The sequence below is a fragment of the Maylandia zebra genome, linkage group LG4 (genome assembly GCF_041146795.1).
Source record: "Maylandia zebra isolate NMK-2024a linkage group LG4, Mzebra_GT3a, whole genome shotgun sequence".
Classification (NCBI taxonomy): domain Eukaryota; kingdom Metazoa; phylum Chordata; class Actinopteri; order Cichliformes; family Cichlidae; genus Maylandia; species Maylandia zebra.
In genome coordinates, this window is record NC_135170.1 from 30,219,574 (window position 1) to 30,239,670 (window position 20,097).

At 44.0% G+C, this 20,097-nt stretch overlaps 1 protein-coding gene across 14 annotated transcripts in view; it reads left to right on the plus strand.

Moving 5' to 3' along the window:
* arhgap23a (Rho GTPase activating protein 23a) overlaps positions 1-17,789 on the plus strand; it is a 66,239-nt gene extending 48,450 nt beyond the window's left edge. For 6 of the 14 annotated variants that reach the window (XM_004552369.2, XM_004552367.3, XM_076883376.1 and 3 more), the window contains 18 exons: positions 4-1,600; positions 5,251-5,406; positions 6,254-6,362; positions 6,451-6,493; positions 7,654-7,791; positions 7,874-8,182; positions 8,290-8,351; positions 8,564-8,682; positions 9,195-9,313; positions 9,412-9,564; positions 10,173-10,251; positions 10,351-10,424; positions 10,526-10,615; positions 10,707-10,832; positions 10,929-10,970; positions 11,700-11,793; positions 15,473-15,504; positions 15,589-17,789. In XM_004552369.2, coding sequence (XP_004552426.1) covers positions 4-1,600; positions 5,251-5,406; positions 6,254-6,362; positions 6,451-6,493; positions 7,654-7,791; positions 7,874-8,182; positions 8,290-8,351; positions 8,564-8,682; positions 9,195-9,313; positions 9,412-9,564; positions 10,173-10,251; positions 10,351-10,424; positions 10,526-10,615; positions 10,707-10,832; positions 10,929-10,970; positions 11,700-11,793; positions 15,473-15,504; positions 15,589-17,031 — 4,785 coding nt within the window. In that variant the 3' untranslated portion in view covers positions 17,032-17,789. Of the gene's footprint in view, positions 1-3; positions 1,601-5,250; positions 5,407-6,253; positions 6,363-6,450; positions 6,494-7,653; positions 7,792-7,873; positions 8,183-8,289; positions 8,352-8,563; positions 8,683-9,194; positions 9,314-9,411; positions 9,565-10,172; positions 10,252-10,350; positions 10,425-10,525; positions 10,616-10,706; positions 10,833-10,928; positions 10,971-11,699; positions 11,794-12,332; positions 12,358-15,472; positions 15,505-15,588 lie in introns of all 14 variants that reach the window. The other 8 variants (XM_004552371.5, XM_076883374.1, XM_004552363.5 and 5 more) reach the window with 8 other exon arrangements.
* Positions 17,790-20,097: the final 2,308 nt, after the last annotated feature.

Below are 20,097 nucleotides of genomic sequence, written 5' to 3' on the forward strand. Positions count from 1 at the left end.
TAGGCGTACTCCCAGGATGCCTACCTGACGGGTAATGAACCGTACGCTGGGGGAGCTGAAAACCTTCCGCCGCCACCCCCCCTATGTTACCCACGCTCCAAGACGACGTCGGTTTCTGGAGCTCCCCTCTCATCCCCCATGGGCCAGAACCAGCTGGATAACTGGAGTCGCTGGCCAGGTTCTTCCAGCCCCTCATCACCCTTGGACAACCGATCTGCTGTGTGCAGCCCCGCCAGCTGGCAGGAGGGGCGGCCAGGCGAGCCCGGTGGTGTGGGTCACAGCAGTCCAGCCCACCGCACAGAGGAGATCCAGTACGGTATGACCAGCCAGCAGCCTCAGGGCCAGATTAGGGGACGCTCCTACTCTTCGTCTTCCTCCTCCGGAGGCCCTTTGTCCAGCCCGCTACAAGTTCACTACCCCAACCACCATGGTGCCAGTTCTTCACAGGCTCAGCCACGCAAGTCCAGCTCAGCCTGGACCAGTCCCCCTCAGCCACAGGTCAGCCACAGCCGCAGTGACCGCTGCCAGCAGGCCCTCTCTGACTGGTACTACAACCAGCAGCCGGATCGCTCAGTACGCAAGATGCAGACCCGCCATCGGAGCTACTCACAAGACCGGCTCAGTGAATCAAGGAGGCAGCAGCAGCGTACAGGTGGCTGGCCACACAGCGCCTCCCAGGACACTCTGCTCTTACTTCAGCAGTCAGGACCCGGACCCCAAGGGGAGCCATACTGGTCCTACGGAGACCACACTGCCACTAACTATACTCGAACACGCTCTGAAAATTTGCTCGCCCTCTACGACCACCATGGTCGCTCGTTAGAGATGTTGGACCGAGGAGCAGCTGGACTGGTCTCACCTCGGATTGACAGGCCCGCGTGGCTCCAGCAGGCCCCCAAGCCTCCCCCGAGGACTGACGCTTACCACAGGCAGGGCAACCATTTTAGCGCAGCGCAAGCTCCTCAAGTGTCCCGGCAGTCACAGCCAACCTCTAAACACCACCCACAGACCCACACCCAGCCACAGCCGGCGCCCACTCAGAGCAGGCGGCTTCCTCCTGGACAGAGCGTGGACGACCTGCCGGTGGGCTACCGTAGCTACAGCCCATCTTTTTACCGCAAAACAGGCCGCATCCTGCAGCAGGCTCATTCGTTCAGGGACCCTTCATACTCTGGCCCCCACTTAAACTGGAACCCAGTACCTAAAACCAGCCCTCCAGAGGGGACGCCAGCACCTCCCACTGCCTCCACCACAACTCCAGTTGCCTCCGCCACGCCCGAATCCCAGGACAGAGGGTACAGGCCAACAAACCACGAGAGGGAACGAGGGGCAGTGGAAGGGCAGGCTGAATTGGTGGCACAGACCCAGGAAGTGGTGATGAGGCAGAAACCCCCCACGGGGCGGAGGAATGTCCAGGGTATGCGTCACCCTCACTATGCCCTGCCTTTGGATGGGCTAGAACCCTCTTTGTTTTCTCCTGATCCCAAAGACTCAGCCCCAGCTCCCGGTTCCACAGGAGATGTAGCCTCAGGCAAACCAAATGGAAACCTTGCTCCCCTCCCACTAGAGGATGACTCTCTGGCCTCCATCCCCTTCATAGGTGAGTAGGGAGCCTCCAAGCTTCCTCCCATGTCCCTTCTCCTACTTCCCTAACACAAAAAAACCCCACACTGACCTTGAGATTTCATTAGTCGTCCTCTAAAATGTAATCTACACTGAGTGTTTATTGAACGTTAGTGAAAGCTTAACCGAGAGGAAATGCAAAGCAGATGAAAATTTGAATTTGTGTGTTGTTTAATTTCCTCCTCGTCTGTATATTCAGACGCCAGAGTCTGCCCAGACGCAGTTTCCGATCCGTCTGTGAATGTTTGCGTTGGGTAATTGCGGTATTCCCACAGTCTTACGCACCATATTAGTCGTATGTGCGATGGAAGTTCACTAATCCTGCTGGCTGCCCTCCTGACTTTAAGGTCACCTCACTGTGCTGAGGAAATGAGGTGGAGGTCTGGACTTCCTGAATGTGGGTTGTTGTTTAGAGGGATAATTTTCAATTTCACATCGGTGGAGTTTGATTTTGTGTGTTGAGGCGTGACAGGAGCTCAACAGCTACTGACAGTGGTTTTAATCTAAACCAGTAATACTAATAACGAGCTGTCATAGCACCGTCCGAGTAGGACATGCAGTCTTTTCTGTTTGTTTTCTACAGTTATGGCCTGCATATGTTGCCGTCAGTGGGAGTTGACTGCAATCGTGTTCGAGCTTGTTTCTTGCTCTGAAAAGGCTCAAACAGAAGGGGCCCTGTAGGCTTCTGATTAGATTCTATCACTTGACACGGACATTAGTCAAAGTCAAACCACAAGCAAATGAAGTCAGCCGGTGAGGCTGGACTTGCCTATATCGCCCACTCGCAGGCTGGGGAAAACTTGCATTAATGTTGAATAGATTCAAATCAGCTGACTGGGAAGCTTTGACCCATCTTGGAATGACTGTGGATATTTGAGCCAAGCTGCGCTCTGCCTCATTTAAAGAGAGAAACTACAGGAAACCAGGAAGGCATCTCTCGTCCTCGCTGTCAATCCGTCAGAGCACATTCTTGCCTCGTACTTTCACCTGAATTAAACGAAACCAAGCAGCCAGAGCAGCAGGTCAGGACATGTTTAATATCCACAAACTGAAACTAGGATAGACAAGAAGTAGTTGTTCGTTCGTTCGTTCGTTCGTTCGTTCGTTCGTTCATTCGTTCTTTCTTTCTTTCTTTCTTTCTTTCTTTATCTAACTGACGCAGATGCTGATATAATCTGAGGCTGTTTAGGGACATGCAATTTCATGGGCTGTTGTTTTTCTTCTTCTTTTCAAAGCATGGGTGTCTGTGAGATAGCAGTTCAAAGGCAAACCGTGTCTGAATGCAGATACTGTATGTTTTTATCAAATCTCGTACACCATATTGAATTTTTCCTAAATTCAATGAAGTGTTTAATACTTTCTGTGTTTCTGGTAGCTCCTACAAAATGAAACGACAAATTATATCGAATGCTGCTGCAGGATTTTATTGTGCGCCCACTTGGAGTCTTTGTAAGCTGTAAATTGCCAGGAGGTTTTTGTCATGGTCCTTGTGGGGAACAGTGGGGGCTCCTGCCTTCAATGCAGCTATTGTACTGCTCTACTAGATGAAGGGTTTTATGTGGGGGTTCATTCTATGACTGTCTTTACTAGCTGGACCCTGGACATGATGGACTTCGTGTACTGGCCTGTGTACTGGCCCTCTGTGTTTTCTTACAGGCACCTGCTTTCAATTACTTTGTATTGAAAGCTCAAGCTCATTCTCTCTCATTTTCTTGGTCTAAACTTCTTTACATTGAATTACAGTTGCTACATACAGGTTAGTTTGATAGTCAGTTAATTCTTTGAGATATTTCGTAAGCAGGAGTACAGGTAGTACAGCTAGTAAAACATGCTGCAAAAACTCAGGCCTCAGACTATTTATATTCAACTCTTGGCTCTGTATGATGTCAGAGAGAAGGAATATCCCTAAGAAACTCCACATGGAGTTGAAACCTTCTAGTTGTGAGGGACAGCCAGTCAAAGGAAAGCTGGCATCTTTGCCCTAAAGGGAGAGGAGCTGGTTGGTTTCAGATAGTTCAGAGTCCATGAAATGAGGTCCAGTTTAGATGTAATAAAGATAAATAAGAATTAATTGGAACTGTATATCATGCAGAAGATAAAAACTAGAAATCAAGCACAATAGGTCCCTCTTAATAAAGTAAATATTCCAAAGAGGAATGAGTCTTTAAGCATTTCTTCTATCTTCACCATTTGTCCAGGACAAATCTGAGTCAGGAATTCCTCCTTTACTATATGTACTGTAGAGCAGCAGCACAGTGTACTTCAGTATGCTGCTCCCCTCTGCTGGTCTGTCTCTGTGTCGTGTTTCTGAGCTCACTCTGGCTGCCTGTTAATGACGGCCTTTGTTAAACCCACAGCCCGGCTATTTCTGGGCCATGCTGTAAACAGGCAGATTCCTTATCCCAGACTGGGAATGTTTTCCGCCTTATGTCGGCCTCTAAAATGCACAGGAGCGAAGAATAGAAAAGCGAGGGCGGGAAGAAGAGCATGAAGAAAGGGAAGAGACGAAGGATGTTCGAGGACTGGACTGTAAGAAGAGAGATGGTTATTAAAATAGGGAAAATTAAATATGAAACCAGTGCAGGGTTTTTCTAAAATGACCATGTGGTGGTCAGTTGAAGTGTGGCGGAGTGAGGCTGTGCTGCCCTCTGCTGTTTCCTCCGAGAGCAAACCAGAGCCTCGACGCATTTCGGTCCTGAGAGTTTAAAACATCACGGCAAATCCAGCTTCTCCTCACTGCATGCAAATATCAGACCAGCCCCTAATCCTCGCTGTCAGTCAGGAAGTGTGAGCGTGTTTGTGTATGAATGTTTCTGTGCGTTAGAGTTTCATATCCCTTTACCTGAAACTGCTGATGACTAGTAGCCTGTGTGATCCTAACCATTTTATGCCTTTGTCTTCTTAAAAACTACGTTTCTTTATCAGCATAAAAAAATCCCCAGAATTCTTATGTTGGAAAGAAAATGAAAAGATCATTCATGCCCAATAATTTATTTTCTACCTTTTGGACAGTAACGGTTTCTCTTGCATATATCAGATCATGCCTGCGCTAGGGTAGATTTCACAAAGAACTGAAACCATGAGCCAGTAAACCTGTAACAAAACCCCCTCCTCTCTGTTAGCTACTGAACAGTTCTTCCTATGGCAGCAGAAGACGCAGGTATTGTATTTTCTGTAAACTTTTTGCCTGTTCAGCCATGTTCCTGTGGGACTTTTTCTTACTGTAGTTGGGTCGCAGCTATGCTTACTTTCCTGAGAGAGGACAGGAGCTTTTAGTGACTTCTGCTTCATCTGTGTGTTCTTAAGTGACCATATAAATGTATGTGTTTCTGATTTTCTTGTACTTCTCACGGGAATCTGGAAGTGCATCATGTTAAAGTATTGTGGTAAATGTTTTAAGGTGATAGTCAAATTTAAAGTGAAAGAAACTGTGAAAAGCGTTTTTTTTTTAAGTCTCTCTGATGGTAATCCCCCAATTCCTCATCATTCCTCTACCTTAAAACCTCTCCTCTCCTTACCTTCTCCTAACCCAACCCATTTTTTTCTTACCTTCTCGCCCTTTTTGCTAACACCTAACCCTTCTCCTTCTCTTTCACCCTTTCCTTCCTTCCCTCCACCTGCCCACAGACGAGCCAACCAGCCCCGGCGCCGATTTGCGCGCCCGGCACGTGCCGGCGTCCTCCGTTGTCTCCAGCGGCATGAGTTCAACGCCCGCCGTGGTCAACAGCCCCGCATCCCCCACCTTCACCTTCCCCCTCACTAGGCTCTTCTCACACGACTGCAGTGAGTGCCCCCTCCTCCCTCCCTTCCTCGCCACTGCATGCAGCCAAAAATTAAGATTCTCCTTTTATTTCCAATGTGGATTTATAAAGCATGAGATTTGAAGAGAGTATACAATTTTATAACTGCTGTAATCTCCATCTTATGAAGCATTTTGTCTCCTTATTGTGTTTTAACTGCCTTATTTTCTTAACACAAATGGGGGGGAAGCTGAAATCTTGAACTTAAGGATGCACTTAAGTTGTGGAAATTTACGTTTTATTTTATAGAGCTGAAAAAAAGTTTGTTTTTATGAGAAGTGAACTTTAAAATCTCACTCAAAAACCAAAATAGCTTGACAAGATGAAGTTTCAGCAGTTTGCATGTTGAATTTGTAGATTGGACTTGAACACATTGGTTTAGATCATTTTTTGGTCACAATTCTAAGCGTGCATGAAGCCCAATCTGTGTATTTTCAAATTAATTTAGCCCATATTGGTGGTGCACAAACCAAGACTTGCATGATTGTGAAAAAACTGCACAAAAAAATGAATATGGGTGTGTACACCTGTATGCCAGAGGTGAGCAAACGGTCCAAGGAAACCAGTCTAACCCCCACTCCTCTAGCTCATGTTCCTACTCACCATCTCCACCAAGTCGCTGATTCACTCGCCCTGTTAAACCCCCCCTCTTCCTCCACCACCTCCCGCTTCCTCCCTCACTGCCCCAATCTCCTAATCCAACACCATCCACTCTGGTGATTGGCATTACATCAACATTCTTTCTGTTTTTTTTCCCTCTTTCTCTTTCTTTCTGCTCTCTTCTCTCTCTCTCGTTCTCTCCATTCATTCATTCATCCCTCGCTGAGCAGGCAGTATTAAATCCAGTCGCCGTTCCTCCTATGTTCTAGCCATCTCCAGCGAGCGCTCCAAGTCATGTGACGAAGGACTCAACACGTTCAGAGAGGACGGACGATCCTTGTAAGTACTGCAGATCCCAGACACCTGATAGAAATTATATTTCACATTATTAATATTAACGACTCTTTGTTGTGATGTTATATTCAAGTAGGAGGCTTCCAAAAAGAGTGAAGAGCTTCTTCACAGATGGGGTGAGTTCCTCACTTTTTATTACTGCACATAAACTGACACGATCTGTAAATACTTTGCATGTTATCATAAAATTCAAAGACGAAGCTAAAATGCAAACAAATGCAACTAAATCATTATCAACCCACATTGAATTTAAACTAGTCATTTGTATTTATTTAACTAAGGCAATGAATTAATTATGGCAAACCAACATTAATATTTTTAAATGCGGTCATACAAAAAAATGTATGGATGGTTGCACAAACATCTAAAACAAGTTATTATAATCATTTTAATTCTCATTATCAAATTCAGGCTGAGGTTTTGAAGGAGTTTCAAATGACTTCTTCCTGCCACCGCCGAGCTACAGAGGCACAAATCATATTAAACTTTTGTCATTAAAACCAGTGAGGTGTTTTTTCTGTGACACGCTGCCATAAAAGAGTCATAAAGTCTGAAATGAAGTGTTGGGACACGTGGCTTAAGTTTGCCAACGTTAAATATAATTTAACTACAGCTACAGTGAGCTGGTTACACTGGAACACTATGAGTGTGTCTTCTGTTATTACAGCTTTTTAAATCAGCTTTTTATTTGTGCAAGGAAAGGATTGTGTTATGTTTTAATAAAGCTTTTATCAGGTAATATTTGGCCATATACAAAGACACATAAAGGTGCGATAGCTGATAGTTGAACTGGTGGTTCATCCGTTGCAAAATTCTGCAGTATGGAAACTACTGCAATCTTCTGCCAGGTCAGCATGAAGAGTACAGTTTTCTTTGAAACTGTTGCATGGTATTTTTAAAAGCAATTTTAAATTTAAACAATAATTAGCAACACAAAATAATATGCATTGATGTGTTTTTGCACATTATAAAAGAAGCTTGAGAATTAAAAAATAAACAGAAGGTGAAAACTAGCTGAAACCACTTTGTGAGCTTTGAAAACTAACTTTAAAAGAAAAAGTAAGATGCTTACTTTTGGTTTCTGTTAAAAAAAATGTTATACAACCAAAATAAAAAAAGACTAAAACTAACACTGAAACCAATAGAATCGAAACTAAAACGAAAGATTTTCAGATAATAAAAACTAACTTGAAATGAGAAAATCCGCTCTAAACACTAGCTAACTGAAAACAGAAAGTCAACAAATTACCTGAAAACTTTTCCGATTGTGTTTCAGTCTCTGGACAACATCGGGACAGCGGAGGAGGTTCGGTCGAAACGTCACTCCACCTCGGAGCTGGGAAACATCACTTACAGCGATGTATGGCGAGAAGGATGGCTGCACTACAAGCAGATCCACACCGAGAAGGGCAAGGTGGGCAAATCGAGCTTGATTACAAGAGAAATCTGGAAAGCATAGCAAAGGAGTCGCATCACATCTCCTCTTTCCTTCACAGAAGGTAGGCAGCGCCATGCGTCCGTGGAAGCGTGTCTTTTCGGTTCTTCGCTCCCAATCGCTGTTCCTCTACAAGGATAAGCGGGAGGCGGTGCTTCGCGGAGCCACAATTGGAGGTTCGGCCGAGGATGAGCAGCCGATCAGCATCCAGGGCTGCCTGGTGGACATCGCGTACAGCGAGACCAAACGAAAGCACGCCCTCCGGCTGACCACCCAGGACTTCTGTGAGTACTTGCTGCAAGCGGAGGACCGGGAGGACATGCTGAATTGGATAAAGGTCATCGGGGAGAACAGCAAGATAGACAACGAGGTCAGAGAACACACTTTTACCGGGCAGATTTTCAATAACTGTATGCATTTAATATGTTCTCAGTGAAAACCTCAGACTCATAATGCAGGTGTGTTTATGTCTCGCAGGAGCTCGGCTTTTCCAGGCAGGCCCTCATTAATAAGAAGCTTAATGACTACAGAAAACAAAGGTGAGTCACCCGATCATGAATATTGCTGTCCTTTCTCCTCATCCTGCCTGGATATTCCCCTCCCACACACCAGAAAAATGCAGGTTAACTTAAATTGAAGTTAAATTTACTCTAACCTGTCCTGGATTTTTGCCACCGGACGAGCAGATACAGCTAAATTTAAATGAACCACAACAGTAATACCTACACTGTCTCTCTGTCTCCCCCTACAGTCCAGCTGTCAACAAGCCAGACTCCTCTCCCAAGTTGTCCCGTATGAAGCCTCCCTTCCTGCTCAATAAGACGGAGAACGCTGCTGGAGCGCCACGCTCGCCCAAACCAGAAGGCAAAGGTCAGTGTCGGGGAGACTCGAAGCCATCCACGCTGGCATTCGGCATTTGCTGAATCCTGGGCTCTAACTTTGTTACTGACTTTGTCTTCAAACTAATCTTGGAATCAAAACTATAAAGAATTAATTGGACCAATTATGAGTGTATTTGGAACTCCTCAAAGTTGTGAATAGCTCATCATTTAGTTGTCATATTCACTCTTGTTGTGGAGGCACCTTTAGTCAACTGCTTTGTTGTTTCTTCTCTTTTTTTGTCCATATTATTTCAATATTTAATTATACCATGCTAACACAAAGCAACTATACATAAGACTGACCTAAAAAGTGCAACTCTTGCCCAAAGTAAGTACTAACCTTTTCAAATGTTTAGAGATTTTTTTAATCCCATTCTATTAAAGCAGTCTGCTGGTTTTCAAATCCTTTTTTATTTTTGTTTTAATGGGTGACAGCGTTTGGATAAGAAGGTGTTTAGTCAAACATGGAAGTTGCTAAGTTTCTGTTCAACCTGCCTACAGATGAGAGCAGCCCTCCCAAGTCTCCATGGGGAATTAACATCATGAAGAAAGCAAAGAAAGCTGGGCCCAAAGCTTTCGGTGTGAGGCTGGAGGAATGTCAACCTGGTACAAATAACAAGGTTAGCCACACTGACCTCTGTCACCACCTGAATGCGGTAAAACTGTTTTCCTTTTCCTTATTTTCTGTGATCACACGTTTCCGTGTCTCCTTCTGCAGTTCGTTCCAATGATTGTGGAGATCTGCTGTGGCCTCGTGGAGGAGATGGGTCTGGAATACACCGGCATTTACCGAGTCCCAGGGAATAACGCCATGGTGTCGCTGCTCCAGGAGCAGCTCAACAAGGGCGTGGACATCAACCCTGCAGAGGAGGTGCAGAAATATAAATATACATTCAGTCGTGTAAAAAAAAAAAAAAAAAAAAGTGCAGCCTCTTTCATTTCTGAGATTTTACATATCAGCACATAAAAAAATCATCTGGTGCTTCGTAGGTCTTAAAATAGCCTGTAAACGCAACCTCAGATGAACCTCAGTGCTGTAATTTATTTAGCAAAAAATAAGCCAAAATCCAGAAGCAGTAAGCAGGTGCTGCTAATTGAATGCACTTGATAAACTGATCATTAGCAAGTTTGAGCGCCTCGTTTCCAAACAATTTGAAGTCTGTTATTGTCCAAGAGGTAGAAATGGAAAACCTTCAAGAGTCTTTCCAAAGATTGTTTGAAAAGATTCCAGGAAATTCCTCGATAACAATGTGAGAGGCTTCTAAAGTCATGCAGAAAACCACAACTTAAAGTTATTGCTCCTGAATGTGTTTCTACAAGCCTGCTGAATCATTAGTATCTGCTTTTTTTTTTTACATGATCATAGAAGGCAAGAATACTGTCGATCCTCAAAGAGAGGAAAAAAAGAAACAATTAACTGGCACTTTTAGTACAAAAGGTGATTGGTGGAGTCGTCTCTGTGTGCTCTGTCGTCTGCAGAAGTGGCAGGACCTCAATGTCGTCAGTAGCTTACTCAAATCCTTCTTCAGGAAACTCCCAGAGCCACTCTTCACCAACGGTGAGACCAACAGGTTCCAACATGCCATCGCAAAACATCGCTATGCAGCCTAATCACACAGCTTCATCTGACTTTTTATATCTTCTCATATCTTAACAGACAAGTACAACGACTTCATCGATGCCAATCGGATGGAAAATGCATCCGACAGACTGAAGACCATGAAGAAGTTGGTACGTGTTTACCCGCTTGGGTTAAGTGCGCGCAGAAGTCGGGCAGGTTAAACAGGTTTACGGTTTTGACGTTTCACTCTGTTTTCCTTTCATTTGTACAGATCCGCGACCTCCCAGATCATTATTACCACACTCTCAAGTTCCTGGTTGGTCACCTGAAGACTGTAGCCGACAACTCGGATAAAAACAAGGTGGGATAAAGGGAATTTGTAAATGCGGACGAAATGTATCACTGTTAAGTATTTGGTATTAATGCCATCAATATGTTCCTGGCGTCTCTAGATGGAGCCTCGTAACTTGGCTCTCGTGTTTGGGCCGACGCTGGTTCGGACGTCTGAGGACAACATGAAAGACATGGTCACTCACATGCCCGACCGCTACAAGATCGTAGAAACGCTCATACAACACGTGAGAGATGCAAACGCGCACGAACAGTATAAATCACTTACATCCTTAATAGTATCCAAGTCATGCTCAGTATTTCTTTCTCCGGCTTTCTTGCAGTGCACCTGGTTTTTCACTGACGAGCTAGACAAGGATGAGAAGGTATGCTTTCAAAGGCAATGATAGATGCTGCAACTGACAAAAAAAAAGTGCAGAATGTTTGGCACAAAGTTGCAAACGTCACTGCAAATAACTGCAAAGCAGCTCTGCGAAAGAATCTCTATTGCTCTAGAAAATGACAGGAAAAAAAGAAAATCCATTATTGCGGGAATTTGAAACATTGTATCCAACATTTTAAGAAAAATGACTGGTTGAGTGAAGAGTCACATCATTCATTATTTCTTTTTATTTGGTCATTTAATATTTATGATTTTTCTTTTCATGATGTAATGGAGCTCTCTGACAAACCCAACAAGTCACTCTGCTGTTTGGTGGCGACATTTAATTTTTAATCTTTGTGAAATTGGAAATTGTTGAGACATGCATTCAAAAGCAAATCATTCAAGACTTATTGACCTTTCTAGGAATCTTCTTCCAGTTTCAATAACTAATATTTCCCTAATGATAATTGTCTCATAAGTATGCAGCAGCCGCTACACTTGATCTCCAGAAATGGAGCTGAATTAATGATAGCTGCATTTGAGCTCTTGGCCTAGGGATTGAGATGCTAGCCACGTCCCCAATTTGAGTCTGTCTCACTCTGTTCTTCATTTGCTGTCATGTACTGCCCATAATAAAGACATAAAAGGCCCCTAAAACTACGGCGGATACTTAACAGTTTATGGATGCAATGCTCCGAGTTTTTAAAGTAAATCTACCCCGTCCCTGCAGACACCAGTGGACACGGAGGACGTGCAGCCCGCCCCCAACATCGACCACCTGCTCTCCAACATCGGCAGGACCGCTCTGCTCGGCGAAGCCTCGGGTGAGCACGCTGTTTACAGCTCCGCCTTTCTGTGACGAGCCGCACCAGTAGCACTGAGTTAGAATTAGTAAACGCGAAACGAATGCTGCTGCTTTTCATTTAAAGCTGGAAGTAGGTAATTCCTCACTTGTGTGTTGAATGTTGTGCGGCCAGGTTTGTCTAAAACAAGACAACAGTAATACATTTATAAATATTAAAAGAAACCAATGATCACTGAAGTTCCACTGAGAGGTTTTTACAATTAATCTGAAGGAATATATTTCTAGGACTAACAGATTGTGTTTGCTTAAAGGCAGTTGATAGAATTCCTGGCCTGATTCAGAATTCTCCTTGGAAGTTTGTCCCAGTTTAAAGTATGATTTCCCTACTTTCCAACAGAACTGGAAAGCAGCTCAAGGAATGAACATCCGTTAGCAGTTTGAGTGTTTCGGTGTTTGATAGTGTGCCTTTACTTCTCTTCTTTCTGCTGACCTCTTTTTTCCCCTCCATGTTGCTCACCTTTCACTTTCTCTGTACATTTCTGCATTTCTTTCTCTCAGCTGAGCCTGTGGAGCAGCCACTGCGGTAGGATGGCACTGTTTGTGTGTGAGTGTGTGTGCAACCAAATCAGTGCACCATACTGTGAAAGTAATAATAATGGGTGTGAGAGAGTGTGTGTGTGTGTGTGTGTGTGTGTGTGTGTGTGTGTGTGTGTGTGTGTGTGTTAGCGGTGGTGATGGTTTGTGTCTCCATGGTCTCCATTACCCTCCTGAAAGTCAGCGTCTCCCTCTCAGCGTCAGACTGAAGTCTCTGTAAAAACATGTCACTTCAATGTCGGCCCCAGTCTGACTAATGAATTAATGGATGACTGGATGCTCTCTGAGTGTTAAAGCTGCTTTATCTGACACCGGAGTGTAAACTGTGCTCTGTCACTGAGAGACAACTCCTTCACTGGTGGCCTGTGCCTTGCCGAGCACTGCGCTGCACTCATCCTACAGGCAATTTCGGTCTGTGTGGCCCCATCGTAAAAATCCTAACATCACTTCTGCCTGTAAAGGGACTCTGCATGGTGCTGTTTCATTGTTTCATTATCCCTTCAAAAGAAAATATTTTGTGTAAAAGCTTCAAGATGGCAGCTGGAAGCTCCCTCCTTGTAGCCAAAGTGAGTGCAGACGTAACAGGAAGTCTGTTTAGCTTGGGGTGGACTCACAGGGACGTGTCCTCTCATGTATTATCGGCACAGTGTGAACTAGGAATGTCTAATGTGGCACTGGTATATATGGTAACAAGCGAAGCATCTCATATTATTATCTTTTAAAAAGAATATATGCAAAATAAGGTTATAAGGAAAATTACATTCACAGTTTGTTCCGTACTTGCTTGTCAAACTGTAAAGTTGCTATGTAGAGCAACATATAACTGTATTTGAGTCAGGACTACTATAGTCTGTTCTGAGGTTTCCTAACAGCCAGCCTGCATACAAGCAGGAAGAGCAGCAGACCTGGCTTCAGTTGCAAAGGATGTGATACTCATATAGTCAAACACATTGCAAAAAGAACAGCTGGGGTGGAGATGGGTTGCAAAGCGGCTTAAATTATGCGCCTTATATGAGATTTGCCTAGAAATGTATCAGCTGATGTAGGCTTGAGATCAGTTAATCTGCCAGGGCTGCACTTGAGCTTCACTTTGCCTTACCCCTGAGATCTAAGTTATCATCAGTGATGATCCTAGCTTTCACTTGAACCCTGTGCTACTAGAATGTCTTTTCAGTCAAGGCCAAAGAAAAATCCCAATTTTTTCCAAAAAGTACTTTTTGCTTGTCTCCAAACATAGGGTTAGGGTTCAAAGGTCGGACTGGGATCATCACCAGTGATGGTATGGAGAGAATACTCAAGTATCCTACCCATCAAATTCATATTTAACATGTGTAATATCCTAATAACGTATACCAAATCTATACTAATCAACAGAATTATACAGACGAAAACAAAAAAAATGTTCAAGAAGAAACAACAGAAATCCTGCGATCCTCACATTAGAAAAGTTCAGATGAAAACGATTCAAAAGGGTCGTCTGTTAATATTTAATTGTTTCTGTCTATAAAGTCCGCTCATAGCTGTCGCCATAGTTAACTTAAGAGGCCAGATTTTCAATAATAGAACTCAGGTGTTGTTGGTTTTATGGGTGATTTACAAAAGTTGTTTTCAAAATCCAGGCGCAGTCGGTTCATTTCTTACTTTGCTCTCTAATTGTAAATAGTGACAGTAGTTTCTTTATATGCTAAAGCCAGTTTGGGCTGGCATAATGCGTTAGTAATGCGTTAGTAATGCGTTAGTAATGCATTAGTAATGCGTTAGTAATGCATTAGTAATGCATTAGTAAAAACTGTGTTGGTCCTATGTGTATCAGAATTGTAGTGGGTAAGTGATGTTAGTGTAGCAGTAAGAAAGGCTGTGTCACATTTTGAATGTCATCACTAGCTTTCTAGTAAACAAGAGAACTTCTCTAAGCTGAGCAGAAAATACACTGACGTGGTCATTACTGCTGAGTCCCTGAGAAACAGCTCCATCCAGAAAACCTTACCAACCCTCCCCGGTTTCTCAAGAGATTTGGGTGTTCCCTTTACTACGATACATGAAAGACAAATCCAGGGCTTCATTCCTGCATTCATTTGTGAGGATTGCGTTTCTTTTCGTACTGCTTCTTTCACTGACCGATGCCATCCGTGTTTTTCGTGATGTCATCAGTGTGTGCCGTGATTTTTCTAATGAGGTTTCTCCTCCAACACCAAACCCTGCTTCCCCCCCCCAATCATTGTTTTCCCTGAACACAACTCCAGTGTGTGATTCAGTGTTTTTGTCCTTGTTATGGTCCGAGGCCACAGAGGAAAACAAGTTCCTTTAAAAATCCATCACAGGAATTGGAGATACAACTGCAGCTGCACTGCTCACTGCAGAATAAACCGTTGTATAGAGATGCAATTGTGATTTTTTTTATTTTTTTTTTCATTTAAGGTTAAGGAGCAGAACATCACATGCATAAATTGAATCCAATCAAAACTGTTCAATCTGCATCTGCCAGGTCATTGTCGACCCCTTTATAGGCGCTTAGTTAACTTGCACTCTTTTAACAAAATGTTCCTCTACAAGAAAATAGAGTCTAATGCTGTCAAAATGTATTAGACCTTATAGGAAATCTAACATCTTCTTGTTTATGAAAATGGTTTCCTATTTGTTATGTGACCAAACAAAACTAACCCTAACCCCAGACAGGTTGCCATGACCTCGGCATTAGGAGGTTAATCTGAGTCCCTGAAGCATCCATCACCATAAAAACAGCACAGAATGAACCACTGCCTGCAACATGTGAAGTACTGATTAAACTTTTTGCAGTTTTCTGAGAATAAACACAATTTTATCCAAAAATTAGCCGCACGTTAAGACGCAATGTCCCAGGCGGTGTTGTCCACTTTGCACCTGATGGAAAACAACCTGCTTCATAGCAAAATCAGCATTAAAGTCTGTAGGAACATACAGGGAGCAGTGCAGGAGCAGTTATTTTATTTATTGTTGTTTTTTTCCTTTTAAAAAATAAGTGATGATCACAGCAACTCCCTCTGTGTCCTCCACCATGACTGTTCTGGCCTTTTGTTTACTTCGTCCGTTCTGACCCACAAATGTCTCCATTTCCTTTTCCCCAGATTCAACCAACAGTGATTCAGCGAAATCAAAGGTAACCTCCCCTCACATGAAGCAAGCCTGATTGTCCAACCTCCTGCACGCACAGATTCAGCAGTAATATTTCCTGCTTTTTCAGGGGTCATGGGGGTCAAAGAAGGACCTCACAGCCAAGGAATTCCTGGCTCTGTCCATCATGTCAGCGGTTACTGGCCGCAAACGCAGGAAGCGCCATAACGCCCGCCGCGTGGGCAGCAGCACCGACGACGACTCTGAGCATGAGCCGATCAAAGCTGGACATTTAGGGGCAGGAGAGGAAGAGGAGGTGGAGTCGCCAGTAGGAGACACTGCTCCTCGAGCAGAGGGAGAGGAGGATGATGACGAAGAGGAAGAAGAGGACGAGGAGGAGGAGGATGAGGAAGTTGCAGAGAGCGGAGTGAAAGAGGAGCGACAAGAGGAGCCGGCCGTTAAACCCAATCGGTTGTCCTGTAAAGTGGAAGAGGAGGCGGGAGGAAGGCAGGCAGCCATGTTAAACGAGGAGGAGGAGGTGCAGGCGGAGGTGAAGGGGCCTCAGTGGCGAGCTCCAGAGGATGCTCGCTCTATAGTTTCAGGTTACTCCACCCTCTCTACTTTAGGGCGGAGCTTGGGATCTGAGGGGAGGGGGGACGATGCTGATGATGAACACAGCGAGCTGGTGAGCGAGACAGATAATGAGAGCGGCTTCGCCTCGCGCTCTCTTACACAGGAGAGACCCGATAAACACCCGGCGCCACCTGTAAACACGCAGCTGCTGGCGCCGCCGCGAAGCTTTCTCTACACACACTACAAAAGCCCCGCTCTGTCAACCAGTAACATTCTCACCCCACCCACTTCCCTCACACAGAGACCAGACTCCACAGAGAGGAGCGACGGAGGGGCCCGCTCCACCACACCTTCTTCCTCCTCCTTCTCGTCCTCCTCCACCACTCACAGACTGCACTCGCGGCCTTCCTTTAACTCCCACAAGCTGATCCAGTGCGACACTCTGGCCAGGAGGAAGCTGAAGTCTGAGAAAAACAAGACTCGCTCCCTGGACCTGATGGAGTCTCCCGAGGGCACGGCTCCATCCGAGGGCTCCGGCTCAGGAACGGAAGGTGCACCCACAGCAAAGAGGGATACCTCCAGAACCAACACTTCCTCAGGCAGCAGCCAGGAGAGTCTGCGCCCAGCCCGACCCAAGCCTGCCGTGCTGCCCAGCGAGGCCGCTTCCTTCACTCCGACCGGCCCGGGCGGGAAGTCGCTGGCCGATCAGGTCCGCGCCCGACTGCTAGGCTCAGCTGACAACCTGCACCGCGTCGGACTGCGGAAACCACCGTCACCCGAGACGCGCAGGAAGAAGCGGGCTTGGCGCAGACACACTGTGGTGGCTTCCCCGACTGAGATGTCCGATAAGAGACCCCAGCTGATTGTCAGCGATTTCCCCTTATCTCCTAACAATCAAAACCAGGTCAAAACACAAGGGCTGCCTCGGGATGCAGAAGGTCTTGACCAAGGACCGGCTACACGTCAAGCACCCACCTCCAATTTCCACCAGTACCTTTGAACCCTGACCCCAACCACCGCTCCAAGAAAAGAGGCCAAAGCTGCTGATTCTCAGTTTGTGCGTAAGGATGGGGGAGTGGATGTCCAGCTGAGCTGCTGACGGCCTGCAGGTCAGTAAACTGGCAGCAGTGCAAACGGGGATGTGGTTGGTGGACAGGTGAAAAACGGCCCACCTTATTTGTTGTTGTTGTTGTTTTTTTTTTACTTTTCATTGAGCTCCATTTGCATGGCAGGGTGCGTTCCAGTGTTGCCAAAGCTTTCATTTTCTTTTTCCTTTAAGTGTGCTCTTATAGAAATGATAGGACAGAGACACAAACAGACGTCATCACGGTCGACGTAAGAGCCAAGAATTCTGATTCGTGTAACAACTGAGCATCCCTCGTCTTCTCTTCCTTCCTGTCTGGATCACAGATGACGTAAATTAAAAGTTTAATCGACCAGACGAGGATGCTGAAATGCAGCTTCTACAGTTATTTAAAAAAAATTTAAAAAATCATATAAAACCATTTCAGGAGGGCAAACAACTGATTCTTCATATCAGTCCTCCTAACGTTTCCCCTCTGACCATTCACACTGTAAAACTCCACCAAACTTCAGCTCACATGAAATGCAGTTGTCTCCCTCTACTTGTTAATAATGTTTATGTGTGTTTGCCCAAAAATATTTGTGACCATGTCTAAACGTGCAGGTGTTTGTGTTAAACGATTTTTGTAACATTTGTACAAAGCCTTGTTAAGTTAACCCTGTAAATATAAATATTATGTTATAATATTTGTTTGTACTTTTTTTTTTTTTAGGTCTTTTTTTTAAGGTTTACAAAAGTGCAAATAAGTGCACAGTTGTTTTTTTGTTTGGTTTTGTTTTCAAGATGTTACTTGAAATGTTTCCCTTAATATATTATTTGTTTTTGTTTTATATTCAATATATATATATATATATATTAAATATATATATTTTGTATTAAAGTAAAATTTATTGCAATTTCACCTCTTGGGTGTACCCGTTTAAAGGAGACGAGATAAACACGACTAAACGTATTCCTTATTTCCTCATAGATGGCCTTTCTGATTCACAGCACTGTGCAGGAAACCTTTATCTCACGAGATAAGTCTTATAATAAAGATTATCTCGTGGCTAGTTACACAAAATGTACACAACACTCTGTAGTAACAACATGTAGCAAGTTCTGAATTTTAATCAGGTAATTATTATGTGATATCGGACAGTTTGCAGACAGCTGATCATGCCGCCAGGGCTTCAAGTCTGGCATTACTGAGCATTGCCTCAACAGATCAGCTCATATTCACTGAACACAGGAGCTCAAAAGAAGATGCCTGACAGTGTTTAACAGACTGGTGTAGGATTTTTTTTTTTTTTTGGTGTTTTCAGCACACAAGGTCAGGTTCTAATAAATCTTCCCTGAGTGGGGAAATGGTACGTTGGAGGAAATGAAAAAAGAAGAACAAGAGTCTGTTGTTTCTGTCTCGTCTTGACCGCAGAACCAATTTGCAGTAGCGAAAAAAACATGACCCGAGCGAGAGGTGCAAATTCAGAAGTCACAAAAGGCTTGCTTGTTTCCCTGCGACCAAATAATAACCCAGTGAAAGAGAAGAATAATAATAATAAATAGGTTCTAGTCTCGTCTTACCTCAAGGTTTTTTCTACAAGTGCCTGATTTCGGGAATGTGTTTTTGTTCTGCAGTGCCATGCTCGGTTCTTATCCTTCCATTTCCTTTTGTTATTTCTGGGTCTCCTCCCCTCCTCTGCTGTGGTTGACGGTATAATTGAGGCACTGACCCAAAGATGTGTACATTAAATACAAGCAGTCTAACAGAGAGGCTGTACAAAACAAAATAAAAGAAAGAAAAGTAAAGCACACTTCAAGCCAAGGACACTTCTATGCACTCCCTTTGCCTTTAACAGAGGAGGGGAAAAGCATAGTATTCTCTCAGCTGCTTCTTTTGTTTTTTTAACAAACTGAGGTCACCTCTCTATGCCTAATAATCCACAGTGTGTGAATAAGGTACACCTAACACACCCCCACCCTACAACTGCATTAGGTCATGCCAGACAGCATCCAGTTTCCTAAAGATGAACAAAAACCTCATCAAAGGGAAACGTCGACAGTCTGAAATGTGATTTTACCTTTTGTGTCGTTGTTGTATTTTAAAAGCGTTTCTTTTTTTTGTACATACTATCTTAATATGTAACATATTGTATTGTGTACATTTGGAATTGCTTTCGAGTATGACTAATATGAAAAATGACTGGACTAAAAGGAAAAAACAAATAAAAAAACATGGTTGTCCGCCTGAACTCATTTCCCTCGTGGCTGTGTGCTTAAAAGCAGGTTATATGATGTAAATAAACAGAACTATGTTTAAAAAAAATGTGTTTGCGTTTGTGACTTTTGTGTGCGCGCAAAACACATTTTTTACAGTGGAGATGTGCCTCACATTTTGCAGCGCGGGCATCTTAAAATAGGAGCTGACTGGCTCCCCCTAGAGGCTTGAAGAGGAATAAGACATAAAGGGAAACGGAATCTGGAGTGTTGAGGGTCTTTATTTTAATTTATGGGAATGTTTAAATATTTATGGATTCTGTGAGTAGTAGCTATAATAATGGGATTCTATTAAAACGGATGACCCCACCAAAGTAAAGACACACTTTTCATCACATTCTTAGGCTTTGCAAATGAGCAGCACTTCTCACATGATCAGTAACCAACCTTGTCTGCATGGCTGTCCACAGGCTCTTCAGGAACAAGTCTCACCACTCGCCAGACATTTTGGAACCCCCTTTAGGCATTTATTTGCAAGATATTTCTAAATTAACTTAATAAAAATTTAAGTTACACCTCTACCACTATCTACCCTGCTACATAATTATCCCATCGATTGCAAAACAAATCTCTGGGTGCCATGTCTCTTTGTATCAGGCCTGCCTAAACTTGTGAAGTTACTAATTTTAACTGGGGGCGGGGTGTAAATATATATTATGTGATTGGTAGCTGTAATGATGAGAAAATTCATTATCAAGTCAGAATAAAGACACGATTTTCTGCAGA